This window comes from Euprymna scolopes, chromosome 38 (genome assembly GCF_053919585.1).
Source record: "Euprymna scolopes isolate OS-2025 chromosome 38, ASM5391958v1, whole genome shotgun sequence".
In the NCBI taxonomy this organism is placed as follows: Eukaryota; Metazoa; Mollusca; class Cephalopoda; order Sepiida; family Sepiolidae; genus Euprymna; species Euprymna scolopes.
In genome coordinates, this window is record NC_136519.1 from 1,628,714 (window position 1) to 1,649,671 (window position 20,958).

Genomic DNA, 20,958 nt, shown 5'->3' on the forward strand with positions numbered 1-20,958 from the left:
TATATATACATATATATAATTCAATTGTGAATGTGTAACTGAAATGAAATAAGTGTATTTTTTATATAGTTTATTGACTGATTGTATGTATTAATTATTATGGGTGTTTTTTTTTTTCCATAGTGTGAGAGTTAAACTGTGTCAAAAATTAAATTGTTTTTTAATATTTTACTTAAAAATAACGATAAATTATACAAGCTGTTTTATTACAATATCATCCACAGTCAGTTGTTTCGTCATATACATTGTCGTGTATACGATTTCGTTGGCGTATGAACGACTTAGCCATTTCATCACAGTGCTTTTTATAAAATTTTTGAAATCTAAAAATACACGTGCTTTAAAGAGACATGATCATTACGCACAGTATTGTGTCCAGATAATTTTTTAATGCCGTCAGTTCTAACTCGTTCAGCCAAAACATTCTCATTAATTGAATCCAAACATTTGAAATGCGTTCACCAATGTAAGCTTGATTAGCTTGAGTAACGCGTTTACCGACACAATCTGCAAACATTATTGCGACTTGTTTCCGCAGACAAGTCACATTTTGTTGTGTATAGTTCACAACAATGTGAAAGAATAATCTTTTTTTAAAACGTTAAAGAATTTTGTTTGAATTGACGCCATATTGAATAACCACAAAGCAAATATTTGGGAACGATTAAAATAATCGCTGCTATAAATCAATTGCAAACAGTGCAGAGTTTCGGTTTATGGAAACAAAAATTTGGAAAAAATATTATTTTCTATTTTAATATAGATTAATAGTAGGCCGCCCGGCATTGCCCGGTCATAAAATACGCGTAAATATTATATTTTACTTCATACAGAAACTAGAACTTGTGCATGCGAGTATTATGGGGTTTTTTTTCTAAACCGTTCACTTCTTGTAAGAAGCTGAGATCGAAAGAAAAACCTAAAGACAATGAGTCAAGTACGATAACCATTAGACACGCGTGACACGTTCTTTAAAAGGTATTTTCAAACTTACTTATTCTTAGCATAAGTCATTTGTAATGTGAACCATTCATACATGCGCATTCGTGAAACAGTTAACAAAAAGTAAAAAATCCGATGACTCCCCCGTACAAATTAAATAACCCTGAAATAACATTAGGACAATTTTGAATTCATGAATACAGGTTGATGCAGCGATTGCAGGTGATTAAATGACTTACTGACTAAATAGTTTTCCAACGAATGTTAAAAAATAAAAATTAAATAAGTTTTTTATATAGTTTTAAAGGTTAAAAACTTCCAGGACTGTATATATATTTGGAGCATACGATTAAGGAGTTATTCACGGATGTCGTCAGGGCATGGCCAGAGCTCTGCACGCCACTGGCTAGAGGAGATAGGCAACTTCCCGTATCCAACGTATTGTGAAGCTTATTACTTATTATTGACATTAAGTTTTACTTCTTCTCCACCTACTATGAGGTAAGCAACATCTTAATTCTTGAATTTTCGAATTACAATGTTTAATCTTTTTACTGCGATTTTTCACGAGGGTTGATCCAAAAAGAAAAATCTTTGTGTTTTTTACCAGAAAAAGTTGAAGATTGCAAAGACGAGAGTGGTACTATTAAAGCGAGCGACGTTTTGTTTTCCAAAATGTATTTTTCTACATAGACACAATCATTCGCAATGCACTTTTTCCAATGATTAGTGCTGGCTGTGCATGCCCGTCTGGAGCACGCAATATCATACTCATATTTTTTAACTCAAAAAGTTGAAGAGCTACCAAGACGGGAGTGCTATCGTCAAATTGATTGACTTTTTGTGCTCCAGAACGTATTTTCGATATAGATATCATTATTCTCAATACACTTTGCAAGGAATCCAATGAAGCATATCTGCGTCTGACGCACGTCCATGACAATGGTTGCTTTTTTAGAATATATCACCGTTAATATCTGCAACAGATAAAACTTTCAGGTCGTGAATGCATAAGTTCAGGCATCAGAACAATGTAATTTGCAATCCCCTCTGACCCATGGAATAAAAAATCTCCCACAGAAGAGACGTTGCAAGCTTATCTTTGTTTTATCGTTATTTCCATGGCAGGTGCTCGTCTGAACTCCAATCTCTGCCCCCCCCCTCGCCAATCTTTTACGAAAAACACCCATCTAGCTGAATCCACTGTCAAAAACTTTCCCTACTCTTTATCTATGCCTAAATCAAAACGTAGATTCCATTAACAAAGCTTCTTTCTCAGAACTGCACGCCTGTGGAACTCTGTTCCGTCTGTCTGCTTCCCTCCTGACTACAACCCGGATGTCTTCAAGCCCAACGTAAACAAATTCCTGATGAACCGCCCCCTTAAGTAGACACTTTAAATATCCACACTAACGTACTGTACTTAAAATAAACCTTATCCCTGAGTGGCTTCCGTGGTGGTGACCACCTTGTAAAAAAAATAGCAGGCATTACTTTGTGAATGCTCTCATAACAATTTTGTCATTTAAAATCTTGTATATATATATATATTTATGACTATATATTTGTATATTTTTGTTTGTTTCAGGCGTACCTGTTTGCTTATATGAACAGTGCGTGCAATCCAATAATCTACGCTCTGCGAAGTCCTGCCTTCCGACAGGGTTATAAGGAAATACTCTGTTGGGAGAGGGCGCCTGTTTTTAGTGATGGTAAGTTTTTTTTTCTTAAATTGTCTGCCCGATTCGAATTATTACTTTAAAATGAGAAATACCAGTGGATCTGATTGGTTGAGCGGGATTATGATACTGAAAGGAGATCATATTTGATATAGTTAGAGTAAAATATTCAGTTGATGTCCGGCAATAGTTATGTACATGTAATCACATCGGATATCTACCATCATGATCAACCTAGAAGTGAAATAGTAAATAAAAAGTGTCAAAGAATGAATCAGTGGACATTTTGAATATTCGACATAGTCAAAACATTTTATTCATCTCAAGTTATTTTCCGTCTTCGAGAAATTAATTCCAACATAGTCACGTGATCTCACTGAAATCTATATGATCACACTATGAATTCGCGAAAAAAATAGCTAATATAAATACACACATCTTTATCAAATAAAACATGTAGCTCTTTATAATTGTTTTTTGCCGAGTTTATAAAATAAACTCATCCTGTATATATTTTATGACCTTGTAGCCAGACGACTTTAGTTTAATGCTAGTTTAAAAAAAAATGGCTGCCAGCGGTATTCACCCTAGGTAGGATGAATCGAGTTTCTCCAAAGGGGCAAGTATCAAGGGAATATTAAATTCAAAACCGATCCCCAGTGGCATTTATATACAAGTCCAAAGGGAAAAGTTAGTTTTTTTCAGTTTTTGCAGAAAGGTATCGACACCGTCCTACATACAGTCCCTGATATGAGTTACCCATCTGGTACTGACTAGGCTTAACGTTGCTTAATTTCGGTGATCTAAAAAGAATCAGCATGTCAACAGGATTATACCGTAGATAAAAGAACATGACGAGGGAATTAATGTAAAATGCTGGATACGTATAGAATTCTTCATCTCGTTTTTCACATCCTGGCGTTGTTTGGTTTGCATGCTTTTATAGCGATTTGATAGGATTGAAGTAATTAGAAAATTAATAAACTACACCGGGAAATCTGAGGAGCACAAAGCGTCCACCGTGTTTCTTGAGTTGAATGAAATTTACACTAACAATAAAAAGCATTGATTAACTGTTTGAAAAGCGAAATGATATGCTGAATGAGTATCGACGTGGCTTGACAAGCTGGGGTGGTAAGTTCAAATTCTGTTTGTTCCAGAGCGCTACTTTGGCTATAAATAAGAGGACATAGTCTCTCTCTATTCTGTCGTTATTTTCATAGCAAGTAATTGGCTGAGCTTCAATCTGTCCCCCTCTGCAAAATATTCACAACACTTGTCTAGCTACAACCACTATCAACAATTTCACCCAATCTTAATCTGCGTCCAAATTTAAATGCAAGTTTCGTGAACAAGGCTGGTTTTCTAGAATTGCTCGTTTGTAGAACTATGTACTGCCGGCTTGCTTTCCAGCTGACTGCAACATGGTCTCCTTCAAACCCAATGAAAACAAATTCTTGTTGAGCCGTCAACTTAAATACTCAAATTATATCCAATTTCCACAACTACTGATTAATATACTGTTGCCTCACTGACCACCACACACTCATTAACTTTTATCCTCGAGTACATTCAGTCCTTGATAAGTAGTGATCTCGTAAAATAAGAATTCCAAATAAGATATTCTATATTATACTCGTTACAAAATGTTAGTACATTTTGATTATTATAAGACATTCTAAGATCAATATAAGACTTGTAAGACAAATACGATTTATAAAGCTTATCATGTGATAACTATAAAATATATAAGATAACGAGATTATAGGTAATATGGGTTTTCATAGGTTGATAGCAAACATGGCCTACTGATGCTGACGTCACGTGGTAATTTAAAATTGCACTAAAATCAACCTTGTGTATAACTGTGCCCTTGTGGGGAGACACCTGAAAAGAAATCACTCCAGACAAAGCATGAAACTAACTGATGTAAGTAGCTAAAAGGAGATGGTAGAATCATTTCAAAAACAAGGTAGACATGAATTCAGAGGAAACGTTTTCTATTATATTAAGGCAATTGTTACTGTGTATATATGTTTTTATGTCCAGCTAAAAGTAAAGAAAAAACTACAAAACAAACACCCACAAAGTTGGTATATTCTTAATTGGTGTTTCCCTGGATTAATAATATCTAAATTTTTAAAATAAATTATCCACACTTTGAGGGTTAACTGGACCAGATTTCGTCAGAGGTGTTTGTGTTTCAGCCTTTTCCAATGTTTTCAGTTATGTAAAGGAGAGGTGAATGGCCTACATTATTATTATTTTCAATAAGAGAGAGTAATGGGCTTGGCAAAGATAAAAAGGGGCTTGGGAAGGCAATGTGGAAAAAAAGGAGAAAAAGAGACGGATAGAAAGATGGGTTGAGGGAGGTAGAGAGATAGAGGTTTTAAATATAAAGATGCTACCTATTTTTTTTTTAAACTCTTCTATTTTGTTTTTATGGCAGTCAACAAGGCCAGATATCCCTCTTAAGCTAATCTAAAACCGAAGCATTAGCATAGCAATGACGGACTCAGTAATTCACGCTGGAAATATCTCAAGGGATAAACATCCATGAAAAACATGGGATTGCTGCTGATATTTAACATTTAACATTTAACTGGCGGAATAGCCTCTCAGAAAGTTACCCTCAAGTTCGGTCTCCCACACTAACATCCGGGAAAGTGCCAACCAGAAAATCACTATGATCTTGCAATTTACCAACAATAGTTTACTACCCACAGACCACAGGATCAGACTGTAGTATCTGTTCTGATGCTACACTCAAGTTAATTTGTCCTTAGTCAATGGAGGGGAAAACCTTTCCTTACAAGGGAATTTTATTTTTGCTTACTTCCAGAGTGCCCCTTTTGGGGAAGCTGGTTTTCCCCCCACATTAAAAATGATCTTGTGTCACATTTTACTTTCGTGGGGAAGCAAATAAATACCCACATTATCTATCACTTAAGAGAAACCAAAAATAAACTCCACCACCAGCGTCCTATCACATGGGGTCCAAACAGCCTAGGCAAAGTGTAAACTTTTAATACAGGCAAATAAAGGAAGGAGGAAAGAAAGGGTTACAAGACTAACAAAAAAGTCAAATTCTATTAGTAGTACTGAGTGATAGAATTATTTGCATATGGTATCAGTTCACAAGAATTCTGGCGAAAGAACTAACCCATTAAATTATCGCCCCATTAGCCTCCTCCCTCTTCTTGCCAAAATATTTGAGTCCATAATTCTTAACCCTTATTCTCGAGTGACCTCTGCGCCTTGATAAGTGGTGATGCCTATGTAAAAAAAAAAATTAATCAAGCTCTATTCGCCCACCTCACAGCTGCTAAACTTCTGTCTAACCAACAGTATGGGTTTAGGCAAACCCATTTATCCTCATCTTTTGTTATCCTTATGAATCTTTCGTGTACTTCTCATTTTTCTTTTATCGCATTATCTTTTGTTTCTCTATTTTCTGTTTTGTTGATTTTTGTTCAGTGTCTCTTGCTGCCATGATTATCTTTTCAGTGTTTTGTATTATGTGTTTTTCTAGTTCTTTTTTTTTTTTTCATTCACATAGTCTTCTATACAAGTCAGTCCTCTACTGCCATCTTTTCTTTTCACGTAGAGTCGGTCGACATAGTCTTTTGGGTGTAGTGCATTATTCATGGTCATGAGTTTCTCAGTTCTTCTTTAGTCCCGGAGTTTTCTTGTTCTCCTAAGGTATTCTTTTCCAATTCTCTCTTTCATTTATTATTATTATTTGCAGTAGTAGTAGTAGTAGTAGTAGTAGTAGTAGTAGCAGTATCCATGAAATATACAACTTCTTTTTCCCTTAGTTCGTCCTACGTTACGCTTTTAAAAAGGCCAAACGCAATTTTGAAGTTCAAACTGCTTCACAAAAGGCAAACTTCACAAAAAAGGCAAATCTAACAACTCTTTACAAGAATATCAGCATGATCTCCCTTTGATATTGCCTCGTTTTCGAATATCATTATAATAAGCGAAATAAATATCACAAGTAATTAATTTGTATTATTTGGATTATTCGAACAATTATTCTCATCATATTATTTTGAAATATTAATATCAATGTCATATTTGCTGCGTGTTATTGGTTTTCCTGCTCAAAAATATTTTTTGCGTTTTCCATAAAAATATCAGCTTTATCAAAACCTATTGATTAAATATATTTCACATTTCATGAAATTTCCACAAATTCTGTCAATTATTATTATTATTATTATTATTATTATTATTATTATTATTATTATTATTATCATTATTATTATTATTATTATTATTATTATTATTATCATTATTATTATTATTATTATTATTATTATTATTATTATTATCATTATTATTATTATTATTATTATTATTATTATTATTATTATCATTATTATTATTATTATTATTATTATTATTATTATTATTATTATTATCATTATTATTATTATTATTATTATTATTATTATTATTATTATCATTATTATTATTATTATTATTATTATTATTATTATTATTATCATTATTATTATTATTATTATTATTATTATCATTATTATTATTATTATTATTATTATTATTATTATCATTATTATTATTATTATTATTATTATTATTATTATTATTATTATTATTATTATCGTCATTTACTCACTAGTAGTCACACAGTCCATCATCAAACATTTCTCTTTGAGAAAAACTTGTAGTGTTCTCTGGAGACTGAGTGACAGCAAATCTCCCCAGATTTCCAGTACTCTCCACCTCTTTCAATAACCTTTGCAAGTGAATTTGCGTTATTGCAACGGCCGCTAAACAAATGATATCTTGTTAGCAGCAACCATTTTTCTTCACTGGAATTTGGCTGGAAACAAGCCTCTCCAAGGTCCCAGTTCTCTTTGCACACATCCAGCAGAGTTCTGGCTAGTGCTTTCCCTCCTCGGTCTATCCATCCTCTTTGACTCTAGTTTGTGTGGAGCCAGTTTATGGTGACATAAACACAAAAAAGGGAGTAGGAGGCTGGGGTAGAGGGTGCAGAGGCGCATGGGGCAGGGGATAGGGACGCAGGAGGTATGGACGCAGAGAAGGTAATTTATAATTATGCAATTTCAGGTTTCATAGTTTCATTTGATGTTCCTTTGGGTTTTACATCTGTAGTTGTTTCTCTATGTCCACTTTCTGTTTGTAGCTTATGTTGATCTCCGCATTCAATGGTTTTTCCTTTACATTTCATACATTTTCATTGCTGTTATCCATTGTATCTTCTCAGTCATCTCCCTGATTTGAATTTCTCCCATTCTTCTTTTCATTCTTTCTTTATTGTTCCTAGTGCTCCCACTATTACTGGTGTTATTTTGACTTTCTTCATCTTCCATATTCCTTTGAGCCTTCTGACCAGTTCAGTGTATTTGATCTGCTACTTCGTCTCCTTGATCTTCACTTTGTGGTCTGCTGGAACGGCAAAATCTACAGTCTGACACAATTTTTTCCCCTTGTTACCTATTATGATTTCCGTTTTTTTTGCTTGGATGCCTTTATCCGTTTATGTCCATCTCCCAAAGAATTTTGTAAATTTTAATTTCAAGTACAGGTGCTGGTTTGTGCTTGTACTATTTGTCTTGGTGTTCAAGATGCAGTTGTGTGCATAATTGCCAGTGTACTGCTTTCCCTACTTGATTGTATTTATTGTAGGCACCGCCAAAATTGGGGGGGCAGGTCAGTACTTTTTGACGGACCGTCTTTTTAAAAATCTACCAAAAATCAGGTAATTATCCGATCAATACGAAATTTTCAGCGATTATTAGGAGAAGAATGAACTTTATAACAGTGTACTTATTTTTCATAAACGATATTTATATATATATATTTTTTTGCTTACAACCCCCCCCCTTGTTTTGAAGTGGGAACAAATATGCTTAAAATAATCATCTGAAACTGAACAAAACATATTGTGTTGTTGTAAGGGATAGAATTATAGATAAAAAAAAAAAAAAAAAAAAAAATTGTTTGCATACCTTATTTTGACGTCTGAATATCAGAACTTCGATTGTGTTTAATTATCCCGCTTTTGAGTTTTGAAGTGTGAAATTCGGTGAATATGTTAAGTAAAATAATTAATTTAAGTTAAGCAAAACAAAAAAAAAAAAATTTTAATATTTATACGAAAAAAGCCATTTTAAAATTTTTGATAAATAAATAACCAAATTTTTTTTAGCGAGCCGAATAATGCATGACCATTATTAAACAGGGCATGCTTTGAATAATTGATATAAAAAAAAAAAATTCGATAAATGTTGTGCCCTTTGTGTTAAAAATAGCATCATTTTTTTCGATCCCGTTTGAAAACGTTTGCCGCCTTTTGACTACGGTGGACCAAACGCGCTGAAATAATTTTTTTTTATTCTGCTTTAAATTGCCCCCCCCTATTTTGGGGAGTCTGGCCCCCACACACATATACATTAAAAACCAAACTCATACAAATGGTCACCCATCTGGTACTGGCCAGCCTCAGCTTTATAATACATTGAAATTTTCGTCACTGAAAAATAAGTTTTTTTGGCCTGTTTGGTCTTCCATAGTTTTCTTCTTATAATCCGCAAACGTAAACAGAGTCGATCTCGACTCTACATGAACGCGAAATATCAGGTTACCTATATGAATAAGTGGAATTATTTGAAATTCAGGTACTTATATTATAATATTTTTGCATATTCTCTTAGAAAATCATCCTAAATCTTAGTTAGACAATAAATAAATAAATTAATTATTTCAAAAACCTTTTTTTTTAAATATTTAAGTACGTTTTTTTGTGCAAGACAAAAAATGTCAATTGTTAACTTTTTGGGAAAATTTAACATTTAAAATTTAATTAAAAATAGTAGAAAAAGTTTTACATTATTCTGTTTTCTATATGATAAAATTCAGGGTTTTATCTTTCTGGAAAAAAAAAAGTTACTCAGAAATAATGGATTTTAATAAATGTAATTTAGTTTTAAAAAACAACAACAACTTCATTTTGCGGCCATTTTTGGCGGTGCCTAATTTATTGTATATTTTTTTTATGCTAGTTTGCTTCATTCGCTTATTATGTGGTTTATTGTTTCGTCTATTTGTCCACAAAGTCTGCATTTTCCTTTTTCTTGTGCCTTGTCAATCCTTGCTTTGATGTGTTTGGTTCTAATTGCATTGTCTTGTGTGACTGTTATTAGGGAGTCAGTTTCACTGCTTAAGTTTCCTTTTTGTAGACATTTCTAAGTGTTTCCGTTAGCCTCATCTTCCGTCATCCTAATGAATTCTCCGTGTAGCTGTTTCTCCCCCATTTTTCCTTTCTCATCTTATCCTTGTCTTTTCTTTTTCTGTCCTTTTTTTTCAATGTCTCTTATTGCAATAATTATTCTTTCGGTGTTCAGCATTATGTATTTTTCTCATTCTCTTTTTTTTTTATTTCATACAACCCAGTCCTCTTCCTCTGTCTTACCTTTTAACATAGTTAGTCAGAATCATCCTTTGGGCATTGTCATGAGTTTCCTGGTCTTTGCTCGAAATGCTTCAGTTCTTCTTTTATCCAACTTATAAACGGTCCAGAGTATCTTACTAGTGACACTGCCGATATGTCTATACATTTTATTAGGTTTTTACAATATAATTTAGTTTCGAAGAGCTTTCTTGTTCTTCTGAGGTATTCCTTTCCAATTTACTCTTTCATTCCTGTTGCTTCGATGATGTTTGCTTTCAGAACTCTCAAATATTTATAGCTATCATGTGCATCTACTGCCCTCTTCTCTCTTTGGTTGGGTAGTACTATGCCTTCCATTATCTCCAGTTTTCCCCTTCTCATGATCATCCCGAATTCCATTTCAATATCCTGGCTGAAGATTCTGGTCATGTTTATTAGTGTCCTTAGTTCCTTTTTGGTTTTTGCAGTTTCAAGTCATCCATATACATTAGGTGGTTCATTCTTATATCCGTATTGGTGAACTTGTATCCAGCTTGGCATTTTCTTAGCATATTGTTGAGGGGTATCACGGAAAAGGTGAACAGTATTGGTGATCGAGAATCACTTTGGGAGATACCTCTTTTAATCGCAGTTATTTATTGTCCATCAGCTATCAGTTCAAGTCACCATGTTTTCTTTGCATTTTTTTATTATTATATTTTCACCCCAAACATGGCACATTACCACTGATGTAGGGGGCTACTATCAGGGATATAAGCTACAGAGGTACTATGTAAGGAGTTGGGCAGCAAGATGTCTGTTCACATTACACAGGTAAGAGATTCTGAACAAGTGGTTATGCAGAATACCAGACATGCAACACAAGTAGACCATCAGCTGACCTTTCAAATCAGATTATAATCTTGCCTGGTATTTTGTATATTCTCAAGCATTCTATTGAAGAATCCTATCATACGTTTTTTTTTAGTCGATCCATGCCATGGCTATGTTCTTTTTTCTACTTTTTACCTCCTTCAGGATCTTTTGCTCCTCTTTTCCCTTTTTGACATCCTTTCTGCTCTTCGAGGAGTAGTCTACGATTATGAAAGGAGTGGTAAATTTGTTCCCTCAATTGTGTTGTTAGTATTTTCCCCATAGTAGGTAAACATGTTATAGGCCTGTAGTTGGTGGGGGATCTTTTTGTTGCGTCTGTTATGCACCAGTGTGATACTACCTTTGGTTATCCATTCTCGCATATCTGTTTCCTGATTTTGATTTGAATTCTTATGCAGTGATATGAATTTTTTTAACCAGTATGTACGTCTTTCCTTAGACGTAGTTTGCCATTTTCTGTCACGTTTTATTAAGGGTTTCTTTGTTGATTTCATTCTCTCCCCCTTCTTCTATTTACCATGACTCTTCTTTCATGTCTTTCAGCCATTCGGCATTTCTATTATGATCTTGTTGATCTTCTTATATCTTATTTCAGTATAATTTTGCTTTTGTTGGGTCAGGTTTTCTATTTTTGTTTTTCCTCCATTCACATTTTAATAGAAATTGGTTTCATTGTTTTCAAAGGTCCTGTTTACTTGCACCGTTCAAATTTGTATATGTATCGTCTTAATCTCATTTCTTTTGTTGTATTTTTTTTTTTTTGCTTCATTTCTTCATGTTTCTTGTTGAGCCTCTCCTCGCTGGTCACATTTTTACTTTTCCATCCTCTTCTATCTGCTTTCATATTGTTTATCGCTTTGATTTCTTTTTTGACTTTGTTGATCTCGCTTTCCAACCTTACTTCCCATACAGTCCATGTTCTTTCCTGGCTGTTTTATACGTTAAACTTCATACTTACTGTCTTATCACCTGCATTAATTAAATTCTTTAAATCTGTAATCGTATCTGTTTTGGTGTATGAAAGGATCTTGTTCACCTTCTCTGTTTTTGCTTTAGAGTTTCTTCCATTCTTGGTTCCTTAAACATGGGAGTTTTGTTTTTCCTTCGTTTATAACTTGTATGATGTTTTCTACTTCGGCTTTATTCTCGTTTAGCATCGTTGTTTCATTGGTTTCTGTCTCCATGTTCATTGTGTTTGAGTTTTGCAGGCCATCTTTATGTAGAGTTTCTATCTGTGAGATTCCAATGTGAAGTGTGAGGTGTTTCTTGGTTACTTCCATCGTCTCCGTAGTATTTCCACTTGTTCAAGATCTGACAGCAAATCTCTTTTGAAAATAAGTTTTGCTTGGTCAGCAACCACTTTGTTCTACTATTGTATGGTATTCACTGGACACAACTCTTTCATCCGTTTCTGATATCCTCGGTCATAGATTTATGTGGTAGCATACTATTACAACTCTATTCTGTTTTGTTGTCCACTTTCTCCTCCGGTAAATGATTAGTTTAGTTTTTCTGCATTTAATCAGTATTATTTTGTTGGTACTTGAAATTAGAAACTGTACTTACCTGTTCTGTGTCTGTGGTATTCTGGTTTCTGAAATTATAATAGGAGCCAACATTCACAGGATGACGACCAGGTCCACCATGCTCGCTACCGAGGGAGCACCTGTCGATCATGACACCCAGATCTTTCTTCTGGGTCCCACGTTGTGTATTATTCATTAATGACATTTCATATTGCAATGTTTGTGGCAACACCAAGCCCAGAATCGTTTTACCTGTGGTCCTGTCACAGGTATAGTATTTATCTCCTATCAAGATGTGAGGCAAGGTGCACTTTCAGACGTATATAAAGGGCGTGAACAGATATTAACGCAAAAAAGTGTCTATTTACTTAGTATGAGTACACCTGAGCCCATTTTTAAATGGTATTGTAAGTTACACCCCTGTCCTCCAAATGCATGAGAGATTATTTTTACCTTCTTGTTTACTTCTTGCGCATTCATCATGACCATTTTCATTTTATTTACTTCTTGGTAGCTGGATCAGGGTCTTTGTGCTGACTTTTAGCAGATTTTGTTTATTTATATAGAGTCAAGTGCTTATTTGAGAAGGGAGATGAATTATAATTTGTACTGTGTCATATTATTACGCACTAAATTTTAAGTTGTTGCTATTATTATTGGCTCACATGGAGCTTTCACACAATTCATCAAAGATCTGATTGGAAACATGTGGTGTTCTCTGGAAGCTGAGTGACAAGTCTCCCCAGACGTCCAGCTCTCCCCACCTCCTTCGATAACATTTGCAAATAAATTTGCGTCATCGTAACAGCCTCTTACCATTGATTTCTCGCTGGCAGTGGCCATTGGCCTATACTGGAATTTGAATGGCACTAAGCCTCGCCAAGGTCCCAGTTCACTTCACGCTTGTCCAGCGGAGTTCTGGTCAGCGCTCTCTCTCTCCTCGGTCTTTCCATTCTCCTTGACCCTTCTCAGTTATTTGGTATCACACATTTGGGGGGGGACAACAGTGATGGGGATGTTGAACTTGTAGATATGCAGCTTCAATGTTCTTTGTTCCCTGTACCGCTTCTTCATGTTTTGCCTCGGCAGCAGTTTGTCTGGCTCACACATGTGGTTCATGTGTATTATTCTCCGCATTCAAGGGTTTTCCTTTATATTTCAGCCCTTTTCATTATCGTTAATGATTGTATCCTTGCAGCCATTTCTCTAATTCCAATTTCTCCCATTCTTTTTTCAAAGTTTTCAGAATCGTTCCTACTGCTCCTACTATTATAGGTATTATTTTGATTTTCTTCATCATCCAAATCCTTTTTTTGGCTAGCTCTGTGTATTTGCTCCGTTTCTCCTTTTCTTTCATACTCACTCTGTGGTCAGCTGGGGCAGCAAAGTCTACGATTTTACAGGATTTTTCTTTCTTGTTGATTATTACAACATTAGGTCTTCTTGCTTGGATGGATTTATCTGCCTGTATGTTAATGTCCATAGGATTTTGTGGTTCTCGTTTTTGAGTACTGTTGTGCACTTGTACTTGTACCATTTGCCTGTGCATTCGAAAATGCAGTTGTTTTCATAATTCCTAGTGTACTGCCCTCCCCACTTAGTCATTTCTTTTGGGTCAGTTTGCCGCATTCACTTACTATATAGTTTCTCGTTTTGTCTCTTTGTCCACAGAGTCTGCATTTGCTGTTTTCTTGTGTTTTATTGATCTTTGCTTTGATATGGTTGGTTCTTATCGAGTTATCTTGTGCTGTAATTATTCGGGATCAGTTTCTCAGTTTATGTGCCCTTTTTACATCCACGTCCAAGTGTTTTTGTTATTCTCATCTTTTGTCATTCTTATAAATCTTCCGTGTAGTTGTTTCTCTTCCCATTTTTCTTTTCTTGTTTTGCCTTTTATCTCTGTTTTCTGTTTTGTTGATTTTTTCAGTGTCTCCTGCTGCAATAATTATCCTTTCAGTATTTTTTATCATGCATTTTTCTAGTTCTTTTTTGTATAATTCACACAGTCTTCTATGCTGACCAGTCCTCTCCCGCCATCTTTCCTAGAGTCTGTCAATATCGTCCTTTGGGAATAGTGCATTGTGCATGGTCATGAGTTTCCTGGTCTTCTGATCGAGCTGTCTCAGTTTTTTTTGGTCCACCCTATAAATGGTCCAGAGTATCTTACTAGTGATACTGCCCATGTATTTATACATTTTATTAGGTTTCTGCTATATAATTTCGTTTCCAAGAGTTTTCTTGTTCTCCTGGGGTATTCCTTTCCGATTCTTTCTTTCATTTCTTTTGCTTTGATGGTGTCTGCTTCCAGAACTCCCGAGTATTTATAGGCGTCTTGTTCCCCTAGTGCCCTCATCTCCGTTCTGTTGGGTAGTTCCATGCCTTCTGTCATTTCCAGTTTTCCCTTTCTTATAACTCGTAGTGCGCACTTTTCCATTCCACATTCCATTCAGATATCTTGGCTGAAGATCTTGATAGTGTTAATTTGTGTCTCTAGCTCCTTTTCGGTTCTTTCAAAAAGTTTCAAATCGTCCATGTACATCAGGTGGTTCATTTTTTCCTCTATTAGAGAATTATTATTATTATTTTTTTTTTATTTTTTTTTTTTTTATTATTATTCACTAGAGTTAGTCACAAAGGTCATAATTAAAGATTTTTCTCTGAGAACAACTTGTATTATCTGGAGTCTGAGTGACAACAGGTTTTCTCAGATTTCCACTATTTCTGATAATCTTTGCAGATGAATTTGCATTATCACAACAGTTGCTTACAATTGATTTCCAGTTGTCAGCGACGATTTATCTTCACTGGAACCCGGGTACAAACAAGCCTCCCCAAGGTCCCAATCCTCTTTGCACTCATCCAGTGGAGGTCTGGTTAGTGCTTTCTCTACTCGGTCTTTCCATCCTTCTTTATCCTCCTCACTTATTTGGTGTGATGGCAGTTTATGGTGACATACACACACAAAAAAGTGGAGCAGAAGTCATGGGAGCAAGGTGGGTGATTCAATGTGATGTTTCTTTATGTTTTAAATTTGTAGCCGTTTCTGTATGTTCAGTTTGTGTTTGTAGTTCATATGTGTTTAATATTTCTACAGTTTTCATTATTGTTATCCGTTGTATCTTCTCAGCTATCCCTCTGATTCCAAACTCTCTCATTCTTTTTTCCAAGTTTTCGGTATCCTTCCTAGCACGTCTATCATTATTATTATCTATTCACTAGGAGTAGTCACACAAGCCATTATCAAAGATTGTTCTTTCAGAATAATTTGTGGTGTTCCTTGGAGTCTGCGTGACAGCAAGTCTCCCCAAATTTCCAGTACTCTCCACCTCTTTAAATAACATTTGTAAATAATTTGCGTTATCGCAATAGCCGCTTACCATGGATTTCTTGTTGGCAGCGACCATGGTCTTCACTGGAATTTGGGTGGCAATAAGCCTCCCTCCAAGGTCCCAGTTCTCTTTGCACTCAGCCAGTGGAGGTCTAGGTAGTGCTTTCTCTCCTCTGTCTGTCCATCGTCCTTTACCCTCATTATTTAGTGTGGTTCCCGTTTATGGTGACACTTACACATGCGCACACACACACACACACACACACACACACACACACACACACACACATAAAGGATGGCGGTATCTTACAATTACAGTTTCAGTTATAGTTATCATCATCATCATCACCATTATTATTATTATTATTATTATTATTATTATTATTATTATTATTATTAACAAAAACAAAGTCAAATGAACTTATTTAAATCCTGTACACATTCTAGTTACAAAAATAGACATTAAGTTTTATTCATGTAAAGAACTAATAGACATTTCGTGGTTTGCTTAGAAAATGGCCACCAAAGATTAAAAATGCGTAATTTTCTTTTAGATTTATATGAAATTAAATGGATAGAATGGAGATATAAAAAGTGATAAGAATAATTGGAAATAAGATACAAACTATCTGTCACGCATCTAAGATTTATACACAGCGTTGTAGCGAGCGTTAACTGTTTTAAAGAGGGTCAAGTCTTTTCAGGGGAGGTTATCGAAAGGCAATACCTATTACAAATGATTTGTGTTCAACAAATCTTTTAGGAGTTCTAATTTTGAAGCCCGGTATTTATTACAAATGATATATCGAGTACACGTGCCTATTTTACTGGCAAATTGAAGATATTCATACATTTCTAAAGGTATCATGTATCCTGTACGTATAACTTGATTTGATTAAGCTTAGTTGATCTCATGGTCTTTGCGTCATTCATTGTTGCTATTATTGTTACAACGGCATTTACTCTGATATTAATCTCCTTCTGCTGCAAAAGTGAATAATACGACCTGAGTTATATCGTAATGCCAGACAATAGATTGTAGGCGAAAATGAGGTGACGGCGTTCAAAGGAGAAAACGTTAAGCTTTTTGAGCTGCCTTCATAGTGCAGATCTGATAGACGCTGCATCATTTGAGTAGTCCAATAAAAACAAATTAAAAGAAATAAACTCAGAAAATTAGGAAGTAATAGTTGGTTGGTTGGTTGTTTTTGTTTTACGGCATATCAACCTTTTTCAGGTAATTTAATGTCGAATCTAGTTATTTTGAGGAACGATTTTTAATGGAGTATATATATATTTTTTTTAAGTCAGATTCTATTTAACCCATAGTTGGGACCCTAACAGGTACTAACACTCCGGGTCAGAGTGGACCTGGGAGCAATGGCAATTAAAGGGTGGCTCCACACTCCCCAAGGCCCGCAAGGTGGGGCCTCACCATCGGATATAGTTTTAGGTCATATCCAGGAAGTAATAGTAAAAATAGTATACGATATTTTTGACGTGCATAAATTTGTGATGCTTTCACGAAGTATTAGGCTGAGAAGAAAGTTCTTGCGGAATTTTTAACTTTAGTAACTGATGTATTTTCAAATGAGTTTTCGTTATAATGCCTTCATATTTAACTTCATTTTAAAGAGCGTATTTCGCTATATCTAATCGTTTAAATTACAAACGCTTAAAACAATTATGTCTTTTTTCATAAAGTTGAATACAAGATGAAAAAAAGTCAATTCGCACATTTTTTTTAGTTCAATTCAAGCTAGGCCGAAAAGCTGCTGAAACATCTATATCAACGAAGCGTTTCGCACAAGAATCACTACTGAAAGCACATCACAATGGTGGATTAAGAAAATTTGTATTGGCAACGGAAGTCTTGAAGAAAATGAGCGTAGTGGTCGGCCATCAAATGTTGACAGCAATAAATTAAGAGCCTTAGTCTAAACCAATCCACGTACAACTGTTTGATAACTTTATTCTGAATTAAACGTAACGTATATCACGATTTCAAACTACTTGAGAGAGATTGAAAAGACAAAAATTTGATAAATGGGCTCTACACACATTTAACGATAACCAAAAGAAACGCGTTATCTTCTCTTAAAAAGTTAGTTCTTTACGACAACTGACGATGCTCAGCTCAGTGGTTAGACACCGATGAAGCTCCACTACACTTCTCGGAGTTAGAATTGCACCAATAACAGGTCATGTTGACTGTTTGGTCTTATACATTACAGTTTTTTTAATGAAGGCGAAACCATTACGGTGGAGAATTACTGTCAAAAAGTGGATGAAATGTATCAGAAACTTCGACCACAACACCCAGTATTAGTCAACAGAAAAAAAAATTCCCCTCCACGACAATACTCTACGGCACAATGTTAAACCGACCCTGCAGAAGTTGAACGAAACTCTGTTTTATACGCTATACTCTCCAGATTTTTCACCTACTGAATACCACTTTTTAAAACAACTTCCTGCATGAGAAATGCGTAAAAAAAAACTAAGCGATATTAAAAACGCATTCAGCTTTTTAAATACTGGCGAAACCATTACGGTGGAGAAGTACTGTCAACAAATGGATTAAATTCGACAACATCCAACATTAGTCAACAGAAAAAGGGCAATTCTCTTACAAGACAATAAAATACAAACGTACGTTGCTAAACTAACCTTGCAGTAAGTTGAACGAATTGGGATATGAAAATTTGCCTCATCCGCCATACTCTCCAGACCTTCCGTCTAGACTACCTCTTTTTCAAGCATTTCGACAACTTTCGACGTGAGAAATGCTTCAAAAACGTAAGCGATATCAAAAACACGTTCAACGACTTCATCGCCACCAGAACGCAAGATGTTTTATGTTACTGGCATAAATACACTTGTTTTGCCTTGGCAAAAGTGTGTTGATTCTGATGGTGTTTATTTCGATCAATATTTTTTTTTTTTTTTTTTTGGTGAGATGAAATATGGTAATCTAAATTTAAAAGTTAAAAACCGCAAGAACTTTCTTTTCAACCTGATAACATGTTTTGAATGATAGTGAATGCTATTAAATGATCAAAATTATCTGCATCCATTCAAAATAGCAGCTGACCTCTGTCTCATCGTCGGAATGGTGCATCCTTGTACATCTTTTACAAGTATGGAGTGTTCTCTGATGAAGTCACAACACTTGTGCCCCCTTGACGTACTAACCTGACAATAGCAAAAGCCCACCCCTTCACCGATGAAATCCCTAGATGCTGGAAGTCCTTCTATTCTAATAGTTTTTTTTCCCTCAGACTACTAGACTTTGGAATTCCCTCTCTGTTTTCCACTTCCGTAACTGCACTAACCTGCTGAAGTTTAAATGTAATGTGAACAGACATATCTCTGCTTTACTCCCCACAGGCATCTGTTAGACACGTTCCTAAACAGTAGCGCTTTGCGTTTTAAGTGACAATATGCTTTGTATAGCTTGAAAAAGAGTTTTTTTTTAAACAGTAGTTTATAAGCAAATTAAGTTAAACGCTCGAACTTGGCTCGTTATATGAAAACCCCCTACGCAAGCAGTAATTCGTAGGTTTTTATTTTCTATAGGTTTTCTTTTGGAACGAAAACGCATCTTATATGTAAAAAAATATCATCGATGAAAGATCGATACTCGGAATAACATTGAATGAACATTGATGTATTGATTTCTTTTTTGTTTGTTTTGTTTGTTTTGTTTATATTCCATGTATTTTTTTATTTATTGTTTTTGTTTTGCTTGTTGCTTTTTTTATTATTGAAATTTAGTTTTATATTTATTTTAATTTGATTTCAAATCTTGTTGTTTAAACATGGTTGCGCTTCAAACTTTCTTCTGTTATTCTTTATTTATTCATTTTCAAAGATTTCTTTGAAATCAATGGTTCTCAACCTGCGTCCAAATAGACCCCCATGCTATATGTAGCATTAGTATAAGTTCACTTGATATAAGACCTTTCGTTTTATTGTCATTAGTGCACTTTATCTTACCGGAACTATTTTTGTGTTTTCATTTTCAGAAGTTTTTTAGTAGGGAAATGGGGAGACAATCCAAATTTTAATGCTTTGTCAGTTAAACTGAAGAATAAACTTTCCAATTTTGATCGAGGCCTTCTCGAGTCAGTATGGATGGCCAGAAGTGTTATAAAGTTCTGATTTGATGTAGAGTGTTATTTTAACTTGAAAATACCTTCCATGCATTTGGTGATACAATGACTCATAACAAAAACCCAGCACATGTATTGCAATCATTTGGTTGGATATAAAGTGTTATTTGAACTTTTACAAACGTCGTAAAGAATATATTTTAAAACGAGTTTAGATAAAACGTTTTTATTTGAAAAATATTTATTTCATAAAAAATAAACATCATAAAAATATTTTTATTATCATAAAAAACTTTTTTTTAAACATTTAAAAAATCTATTTTACAAAAATACAAAAATAAACACCACAAAAGTATTTTTATCAATAAAATCATTTTTTCAACATTAATCCTTAATCAAATATTACAAGAAAATATTGAAAAAGAAAATCTTGTTAAAAAAGTTTTTTTAAATCTCGTCTTCGGGGTCCGTGGCGCAGTAAGTAGAGACATTGAATCTCTACGGTTCCAAGTGAGACTTGTCTGAAGATAGTGGTTTCAATCCTACCCAAAGCCCACCAGACTTACTTGGCCAAAACGTGGTGAGACAATAATAACTATGGATGGCAGTAATTGCTGAGAATGCAGTTAGGAGATTCGGAGTTCCTATCTCGTCGCGGTTACCACCTGACGAAGGCCAGAGGAACAGTTGGGCGAAACGTTTTGAAACAACATCTAAGAAAAATGAGGATAGTAGTTCGCAATGAATGAATTAAAACATTATTTATTAATTGAACATTTTTAATTTTGAATTTGAATTAATTTAGTATAAGTGATACAATATTTTAAAATAAATATTTCTTTTTAATTTACAAATAAAATCTAACATTCTATATTTGAAAATCATTCATTTTAAAATAAATAATGATTATCTGTTGTCAAGATAGCTGGAAAAATGGTTGGATCACTCTACCGCTCAGTAAGTATTTCATTGCCGATGCATTCCTCTATCTATATACGCCCTAAAATGAAGTACTGTTGCCATATCTGGGCAGGAGCTACTCGACACACCA

General features: G+C 34.6%; 1 protein-coding gene across 4 annotated transcripts in view; it reads left to right on the plus strand.

Annotated features, from left to right (window-relative positions):
* LOC145263049 (beta-1 adrenergic receptor-like) overlaps positions 1-20,958 on the plus strand; it is a 356,896-nt gene that overhangs the window by 239,047 nt on the left and 96,891 nt on the right. For all 4 annotated transcript variants that reach the window (XM_080119875.1, XM_080119877.1, XM_080119878.1 and 1 more), the window contains one exon: positions 2,531-2,654. In XM_080119875.1, the coding sequence (XP_079976001.1) occupies positions 2,531-2,654 (124 nt within the window). The remainder of the gene's footprint in view (positions 1-2,530; positions 2,655-20,958) is intronic.